The 9,806-nt window shown below is 36.6% G+C and overlaps 1 protein-coding gene across 1 annotated transcript; it reads right to left on the reverse strand.

Annotated features, from left to right (window-relative positions):
- Positions 1-713: 713 nt before the first annotated feature.
- On the reverse strand, positions 714-7,701 carry LOC113695229 (putative disease resistance protein At1g50180). Its single transcript, XM_027214249.2, has 3 exons — positions 6,534-7,701; positions 1,071-2,987; positions 714-944 (listed from the first exon to the last, which is right to left on the reverse strand). The coding sequence occupies exons 1-2, from the start codon at positions 7,582-7,584 to the stop codon at positions 1,084-1,086; spliced, it is 2,955 nt and encodes a 984-aa protein (XP_027070050.1). The 5' UTR covers positions 7,585-7,701; the 3' UTR covers positions 714-944; positions 1,071-1,083.
- Positions 7,702-9,806: the final 2,105 nt, after the last annotated feature.

Here is a 9,806-nt window from a genome sequence, read left to right on the forward strand (position 1 = left end):
AATATTGAATATTTTCTATTAATGAATACATTAGCCAATTTTTTTTGCGACTTTCCGGTTAAACAAATACAAGAATTTGTATTTTCTTGCATCATTTTCTTGTTAACCAAACACATTTGGGAAAATTAGTTTCCTTCCATTACCTCATTTCACTTTATTTTTTTCCCACGACATACTTTTCTTGCACGGTTTCCCCCATGAAACAAACAAAGCCTTAGGTTTTCAAGGACTAGGCGACCAGAAAGGCTCTTGGCAACCGACGATTACCATAACCACAGCAAAGTCCAGCTACGACCTGCCTTTTTCCTATCCTTATGGATATTTTGCTGTCGTTAAAAGGCTGAGCCTCTTTTGCTCACTGGGCTAATACATGCATTATTAGATTGACTAAAATTTTGAAGTCTTAATAGTTTTATGTACACAAATTTGAAAAAGATTATGCTATGTATCATTGGTTGTTTTGTATAAAACCAAACGATGTAACATTATCCTTACTCAAATTTAAAGTTTTACCAATAATTGAAGTATTATTATTCACGAAATATGATAGTCAAAAGTTTATTACACATTTCTTACGGCTTGCTGAAAACTACGAATATCTTTCAGTTCATTTTATATGAAATACAAAAAAAAAAAAAAAATTATCTCCGTTGTTTACTAATTGTGCTATCTAGGGCATCTGCGCTATTTTTTGTTGTTTAAACAAAAAGGTATTATAAAAAAAAATCATTAATTAAAAATATAATCTGCATTAAATTACAGTACAAACTCTAATTAGACAAATTACATCAAGAAATATGCAGAGTATGAGCTGAGTGAAAATCATAGACATGAGACACATAATTAATACAAGGGGAGGCTCGACTCCGTTGTACTCTAATGGAAAAGGTTTGAGAGCATCATCATATTCCAGCAGTGAATTAATCTTGCCCGTCAAATTGATCCTAACAGCACAAGTTAAAATCAATTAGGATCAGTTTTAAGTACCACACAAGGCTTAATGAATCAAATGGATGTATGTTCCGAAAATTGAGATGCTAAACAAAAAGAAATTAATCAGAGGTACCTACCTGATCTGCTGAGTCAGGATAAAATATTACGCACACTAATGGTGGGTATATGGGAGACTTTGTCAAAATCCTGTCCCTTATCTTCACCATTTACTGCTTGGATTCTATCTGTGAATTCCTTTGGCATCGATGCAATGTTCAACTCTTTCAGCGTTTTAACGTATCTCAATCCATTGGGAACCATCTCCAGCTTCGTGCAATATACAATTGTCAAGACCGAAAGGTTGGGCATGGCTCCTTCATCAACATCCCACTTCTCCAAGTTCCGTAGAAATTCAAAACGAAGAAATCTAAGTTGGCCAAAACCTGTTGCCTTGCACCTCATCTCTTTCCCGAGAATATTTAGATCTCGCAAGTGGAGTGACCGGAGATTAGGAAGCCTTTCCAGAGTTTCCATGGAATCTTCCTCTATCTCCATTGTGGTTAGTTTCAATTTAAGAAGGCTTGCATACATGTACTGTGCTTCGTACCTGGGGAAATTGGCCAGTGGACCATGTACCTCCAGGAGTTGAAGATTGCGACTAGAGAAACATTGACCAACAGCATCTGACAATTTCTTCTTGGTTAAGGCGACAGCGGGTGTTATGTCATTGTTGAAGACAATAATTAGGGATGTGCAACGCACGTGGTCTGAGTTTGCCATTAATCTATGGATTTCTACAGGGAAGTACTCGTCATCAAAGTTCCCCGTGAACACCACGGCGGATAATACTCGAAGGTTCTTCAATGTGGATATATCTTGAGATGAACAAGTCGGAGGACAGAAGTTTTCCAAGATCTCTAGCTTGTCCAATCCCTTGAGTCGCAATTTCTTGCAGCACAAATTTAAGTTAAACTTGCCCACCATACGGTCAGCGTAATTAGCCGGAAGATACAAGTGCCTAAGCTGTCTCATCTTCCAAAGCACATTAGGTATTCTACACACTCCGGCTCGTAAATCAAGTGTCTGCAAGTTTTGTAAGTTGCCCAAGGACGATGGCAAACAGAGGAAAACTGAACCTCTCAAACTCAAGTATCGCAGGTGGATCAGCTCCCCAATAGCTTTTGGGAGCCTCAAGTGATCTGCTACTAGGATAAATACACTTTTATGTATGGGAGCTTCCGAGAACGTAGGACGGATCCCTTCAATGGCCAACACTCTGAGCATTTTGAACCGATTGAATTGAGATTTCATTTTCTTAGGAAGACGCCCTTCATAACCTGAGACCAACAACGCGAGTGACCTAAGGTGCCTAGTATTTCTCTTCTCAGCTGGAGGGACATATTTCCTTACATCCTCCTTGGAAAAATGGACGGCTAGACGGTAAACTCGTGAGTGATCATTGTTGCCATGCTCATCGAGAATTCCATCATGGTAAAAGTTCATGGATAACAAGAAATTCTCTTCTTTGGCCTTGAGCAAACTTAGGTCTCTCATTAAGTCATGAAGGCGACACGAAGCAAATGATCTTCCAACGGAGGATAGCATCACATCATCATCATCAGGGGCTTTACCTTGAACCATGCACCGTGTTACTAATTCTCCCAGGCATCTTTCTGCTACATCCATCATTGATTCTTCACCAGTCTGATCTTTTGTTGATATTATACCCTCTGCAATCCATAACTGGTACAATGTCTCTGTGTCTATGTCAGAGTCTTCTTCATATCTACTCAAGTAAAGGAAGCAAGGCTTCAATTTGTAGGGTAAGTCATTATAGCTTAAAGCTAAAATCTTGTGCAGATTTCCTTCTTCTTTGATCAAGTTGTTTCCTCTTCCAAGATGAGCTTTAATGTTTCTTTTGACAGTCGCCCACTCATTCAGGTCCTTCTTGGTGGCAAGAGTTCCGCTGAGTACTATAACAGCCAATGGAAGACCCCCACATGCTTTCACCATTTCCTTCCCTAAATTTTCCAATTTTTTGAAATCTTCATGTTCTGTCAAAGAGAGATGATGAGTTCTATTAGTCTTATTACTTATAGAAGTGTCGAGTTGCTCAATGTATGTGCACTACATTGAATTAACTCGTGTACCAACTAATTAACAATTTAACATGTCTGTTTACCTAGTTTAGACTAGCATCATGAGTATATATATATATACGCACATTGAAAATAAATATTTATGCATAAATAAACATTCTAAATAATGGTTATCTTGTTAGCGTTTCATGTTGAGATAGAACTCTTAGGATACTGAGAAGGCAGAGTTATACTATTAAACAACGTAAGAGGATACTGCTCTTTAAGGGTTGACAGTTGATCCCGATTGTCAATTTTGTTGCTTTGCTCTAGAATCTTTATCACGGATGTTTTTCTATTTTCTGTTTGTTGTTGCTATTAAGGAGGTTGTGTAAAAGACAATTTTTGGTGTACAGAGCAGCAACTAATTTCGATGAAAAATTGCGTGGGGTGACTTTGAATTGCTTATCTGCTCCTCGGATTCTTTTTGTATGGTTAATGAGAAAGGTGGCTATTTTTCTGCTATTGTTCATAAGCTAGAAATTTGGATGCGTTCAAACAGCTTGTGGCTCATCCTCAAATAGAAGTGGAGCAGATAGAACAATGCTGAGGCCACTGTTGTTAGCTAGAAACGGTGCAAGGAAACTCTCCAGAGGCCTTGAAGCCAGGACTGCTTGCGAGAGGCTCGAATACGAGTTCGGTCAATATCGAGTTCAAGTCGAGGTCGAGCTAATCAAGTCGAACTCGAACTCGAACTCGAGATCGAGTTCAAAAACATTAAACTCATTGACTCGCGAGCGGCTCGTGAGTTCGATTATATATATATTTTTTTTATTTTTATTTTAATAGTAAAATTACATATATATTCCTAATATTTTATTATTTATTAAAAAATTTTATTATTTTATTTATTTTTAAAAATAAAATAATTATTTTTTTAAACTAGAGTTCGAGCTTGATATTTTGAACTCGTCGAGCACGAGCTCGAACTCGAGTTCGAGTTTCATAAAATTAACTGGAGGCTCGACTCGATTAGATCAAAACTCAACTCGACTCGACTCGACTCGTTTGCACCCTACTTGAAGCTATATGATGAGATGAATTCTATTTTTATGTACTTTTGCCTGATGCTTGTATATCTTAGCTAGATTATTTCACTCTTGTTATTCTTTTGTACGTGATTAGGACTATGAATCTTATGTTACACCAAAAAGTATAATGATAACAAGCGCCCTACTTTAATTATGAGATAGAACTCAAGTTAAACATGATTCCATTCCTCTCTCTACCTATGTTTTCAGACTCGGATTGGGTATCGTCTCGATCAACCTCAGGAGTTAAGGGTTAATGGATTCGATCAGGGTCGAATCGGATGACGTTATAAATAAAAATTATTGAAAAATTAAAATATTATATGTAAAATACCTAAGAGTATGTTAATATCAAAAAAGGTATATTCATATATATTTGATGTTTAAATATATTGAACAAGAAAATATTAAAAAATTAGAACAATCAAGTAGCAATTTATATATTAGTCAATAAACATTGACAAGTTTAGAATTAAAATTATAGACTTAATTGAAAAGTAACAACAAACTTTAAGATAATATTTATAAAGTATGAAATATTTGAGATATATTAATAGTTTTTAACAACTTAAGGGTCAAAACATAATACTAAAAATGCTTTAACCCCACATCACATTCCCATTTCTTTCTCTACTCCCGACGCATTCCATAGAGCACAATTACCAGAGTTTCATCTTCCTCCGTCTCTTGCCATACTGCAACTTCTTTCTTCTACTACTTTTTTTTGTAATTTCATTTTCATTCTTATTTTGTTGGTTATTTATTCTCAAACTCATGAAACATCAAGATTTTATCTGTTTTTTTCAAACTTTTCTCTCCTCCACTCCCTTTTTTGCATTTTTTGGTTCTTTTCTTCTTTTGAATTCAAGATTCAAGATTAGATCTTGTTTAAAAAAAAAGGTTAAATCATTGACTTTTGATAGTTGAATTGAAATGAAAGAGTGAAAATGGATTTGCAGAGGAGGGGAGAGCTCACGAGGATTTGGGGCTAGAGGTAAGGAAGAAAAAAAATTCAATAAAAAGGAAAACTAAAAAAATCCAATTTTATCGGTTCTTCCGGTTTCTGGACCGGGTTTGATTGAGTTTCTACCAACTCAAGTTTTTAAGATAACTCTGACCGGACACTTGGCCGATTCCGATTCGACCGGTTCGGTCCAAATTTAAAAACATGGCTCTCTACCCTAAATCTCTAAATCCAACCCATAGCATTTCACGTATGAAAACTATGAATAATCCAAAAAAGAAAACAAAAGTAAAACCTAACTGAGTTGCTTCCCATTCTAATGTAAAATTGTTTTGTCCAATTTTTTTGAATCAATTGAAACTATTCTAGAGGAAAAAAATTAAGAAGCTTTGAGAAAAATTTAGCCAATTCCATTGAGGAAGGATTATCTACTGTTGTTGTTTAGTCAATAAAATTTGAAACAGAAGATATGTAAAGGGGTGCTAGACTTTTGGGAGAAACAGAAGTTTTGCCCGTGTTTAGGGAATTTCTCTCTTCCTGTACATTGTGTGCTTAAATCAATAAAACTTGTGAGCTTAACAAAAAAGTGGGAAAAAAAAAAAGAGCATAGACCAAAAACAGGGGAAAATACTCCCATACTTTATAGTCCATTAATTATGAACTCCTTATCAACCACTCATATAGTCCATTCACTCAACTAAAGTGACGTTCTCTTATAGACCGCAGTGAATGTACAAAGTATACGACTATCTCACAAAAAGGCGGGGTCCACTTTTAGGTCCCTCAACCATTGTGAGACCCGGTCTAGACACCGCTGACCAAAAAAAAGAAAAAGAAAAAGAAAAAACTTTACTTTGTGCTCTAATAATTCTTGTTTGACTCCCCTGCAATCTTCGGTCTTGTTTGAATTGTCATTTTCCGTTAGTTAAAAAATTATGTTATTTTTCGTGATCATTTTTTTTATTATTTTTTTTTTCACATATATCAAATCATTACAGTGATTTTTTCATGAAAAATCATGAAAAATGCAATTTAAACGGAGCCTTTTGGCAGAAATCAGTATTAACATTCATCTTTTCTTCTCTTGCCTTTGGCTTTTAGATACAGTAATTAAAATTGCATGGCAATGTAATTCCTCCTGTTATCCTCTAGTAGTTTCTTTTCTTTTCTTTTTTTTTTTAATCAAAGGTCAACAATATATACATACACCTATATTATAGAAGAGGGGACAGATCCAACTGAGAGCACTAAAACACCTTTCACCCCGACAAAAATCTAGGGTATATTTATGGTAGCCAACAACTCAAGAGATAGTTGATTAATTTCCTTTCTTTAATTACCATGTACTAAAAAGGATAGCCACAACAAACAAACCCTCAAGATCTACAGTTTATCATCCCTAGATCAAGTAAAGCCCAATTTAGCAAACTAATTAAAAAAAATAAAGTGTTTTAAGAAGTCATGTACCTCCATGAAACCTGCCCCGTAAAGCTTTCCTCTGAAGCAGCTGCCAACTTTCGTCCTCACTTAAAAAGCGCGGTTGGTGGTGCAAACCACTGGGATCAATATGCAAAGCCACATCTTTATTGCGAGAGGTAACCAAGATCTTGCTTCCGTCGTTCCTAATTGGAAATGCTTGCTTTATACATTCCCATGGTTCTGTGGCCCAAATGTCATCAAGAACCACAAGACATTTCTTGTTTTGCAGGATTTGAAAAAGTTGCCTGACTAGCTCCTCATCCCTCCACTCCAGTATCTCTTTTCTCTTTTCTGGGATTAGGCTTAGCAAGATCCTTTGCAAAATGTCTTCCTTTTGCCACTTTTGCGAGACACATACCCAAGCAAGACCATCAAAGCAGCGCCTCATTTCAGGGTGATTGTATACCTTTCTGGCAAGAGTTGTCTTTCCCAAGCCACCCATCCCACAGATGGAGACAACTCTAAAGTGTTGATCGATCTCATGATCATGATCGCTTCCCCTTAACAGATGCTTTACCAGCATCTCAACATCATCCTCCAATCCAACAAAGTCATCCTCGACAACATGGGAATATGTCCGCCTCAATTGTTGATGCGATGAACTACTTGCGCCGTCCTGTCTTTCCATCACAGCTGCGATCCCATATTCCTGAAAACTTTTGGTAAGATCAGAGATTTTCGTTTTCAGAGTCTGAATACCCGTTTTTGTGGTGTGCCTAGCATAGCACTCATTCAGGATACCAACACAGCTCTTTGTGATGCCTCTAATGCCTTTCCTCCTTCGTGACGCGACTTTGAAAGCATATCTTTCAATCAAGTCATCGGCCTCATAAGCTAGATCTCTAGCTTGTGAAATCCACACCTTGACCCTTTCCTCCTCATGTTGCCTTGCATCTGCATCTTTTAAGAACGATTGCATCCGCTTTAGCTCTAGCTGAAGTTGCTCCACCTGGTCACTCACCCCTTGTAAGAACTTCGTTTCTTCAATCAACAGGTTGCCAATTGTTTCCGCAGCAAAACTGACAGCCGCCACAGCCATCTTGGCTAAACAACAAGATACGAGATTTTTTCTTTCTATTTATATTCGTCTTCAGAAACTGCATAAAAGAGAAGGATAGAAGGGAGGGAACGAGTGTTTGGTAGGTAATCTGACCAGTCTAAATAGCCGTGTTATCGAGAACTCAGGGCGACTTGGAGTCAACTGGGCTAATCTCTCAGAATATACCCAAAAAAAAAAAAAAAATATCCGTCAAATGCATGTTTGACAATGGGGTGGTATAAAATTATATCTGCCGTGTCTAATCAGCACAGTAAAAAATGTTTGACAGAGGGATGATACAAAATTGTACCTGCCGTGTCCAATTAGTACAGTAAAAATCTTATTTTTAATCGCTACAGCCTGCAGCGCATGGATTCTTTTGTTTTTAGTCAGCTGCTACCGTGCTGACTGTGCACGTGGCAAGTGACAATTATAAAAATGACCAGTCGCTACCGGTAGCGGTTGACCTTGACCGAAAGCAATTTCAAGGAGATAGCCAATGAAAATGCGAGTGACAATTATAAAAATGGTCAGTCGCTACCGGTAGCGGTTGACTTTGACCGAAAGCAATTTCAAGGAGATAGCCAATGCAAATGCGAGTGCCTAAGCCAAATGGGAGGAACGAGTTCGGCGGCTTCTTGGCAGCATTGGCCACTCTCCCCGGCTTGAAATCTTTTGCATCTTCTCCCAAGAGTTCAGGATCATGATGAGCCTGCATTGCATTTATGATTAGCTCCACACCTGGTCCTGGGCAGAGTTATTAAAAAAATTAATTTTTATAATGGAAAATAAATAATTAAGGTATATACCACAAGTATGACATATAATTGTTAAAAAAAAAATTTAAGGAATATATCAAGAAAATATATACTTATTGAATTGTTGTCGTTCAAATTTCCAATGCTGTTATATAAGAAGTGTGTTTTTGACAATTTTTCCACTTTTGCCTTGTCAACTGAATTTTCTTTCGTCTTTCTCACCACACGGTTTTGTATCTTTAATGATGCGTTCTCTGGTGGTCCTTTTCACATTATTGCTCTGTAGGCGTTCATATTTCTTTTGACAACAGGAACTTCTTTTCTTCTTCTCCATGACAAATATTAGATTTATTAATTTATCGATATAATGTTCTCCATGACAACAGGGATCTATTTTTATTTTTTTTTCCTGGCCATCCCTTAAATTAAAAAAATGGGCCAATTTGATATTAAGCAGTTTGTAACAAGCCTGAAAATGTAATACAAAAAGCACAAGGTAGAATGTTACCAGGATCAGAATCCCCAGACGTAAATTTATGTTCTTGAATAGATAGATGGGCTCATCCAAGTGCGATTGATGATAGGCTCATCTCATGTTCGAATTGAACCCGAAAAGCTGTCGTGGCTGCTTCTTTGATAACATAATTTATGATGAATCTAAAAAAAAAATTAAGATGAATCTCCATTTATTTTCGCAAAAACAAAGAGCCTGTAAATTTTTTTTTCTGATATTTGTTACTGGAGACAAATGAAATAAGCCAAATTGATGGAAAAGCGGGACACCAAGTTACCTCTTATGCTGTTAATGACAGTTTCAAGTTCCATCTATTTCTGAAAGGCTTTTAAGAAGATGGAATCATCCAACCCTGTAAAGGCATTTAAGCAGAATTTCTAATCAATTCAACCAACTGAGAATAATTGATCTTCAAAAGATAATGAAAACAACATGCTTACCAAAACAAACATACACGCAGAAAGGCAAACTGGATTCGTAACTTGAAGAAGCACTCAAGAAAACTATTTAATTGTCATAGGCTATCATGATCGTAGTATTGCTTGCACAATTTCAGAATTGTTCTCCAGTCGCTTTCTGCGAGTTTGTGAAGATGTTGAAATGCATACCATCTTTAATTTCTTGAATTGTTAAAACTGATCCAATTATATCTTTAATTTCTTGAATTATTTGAGTTCCGAGAATGTTCACAATCTGCGTTACTTTTCACAAAATTCCTTCACTAAGAAGGGCTACAATTGTTCTGTATTATATGTTATTATATGTATTCTGTCTAACCTGTTGCTTTTATGTTTGTTAATGCAGGGCTAGATGCCTTCCATGATAGCAACAAGAGGTCTTCAGAGTTGGTTGTATTTTCATCAAAACAGTTAAAGGACGTTTACTGATGGGTTCGATGTAACAAAAAGGATTGGACCCAACCCCATTACCCATATGGTGAAGCATATTGC

Source organism: Coffea arabica, chromosome 6e (assembly GCF_036785885.1).
Source record: "Coffea arabica cultivar ET-39 chromosome 6e, Coffea Arabica ET-39 HiFi, whole genome shotgun sequence".
Lineage (NCBI taxonomy): Eukaryota > Viridiplantae > Streptophyta > Magnoliopsida > Gentianales > Rubiaceae > Coffea > Coffea arabica.

What these genes read in the sequence shown, in the direction of transcription:
- LOC113695229 (XM_027214249.2), bottom strand. Translation starts at nt 7,584, where the DNA reads ATGGCTGTGGCGGCTGTCAGTTTTGCTGCGGAAACAATTGGCAACCTG. An exon ending in ACGGGGCAGGTTTCATGGAG is followed by an intron (nt 2,988 to 6,533) that starts GTACATGACTTC and finishes TCTCTTTGACAG; the next exon opens with AACATGAAGATTTCAAAAAA.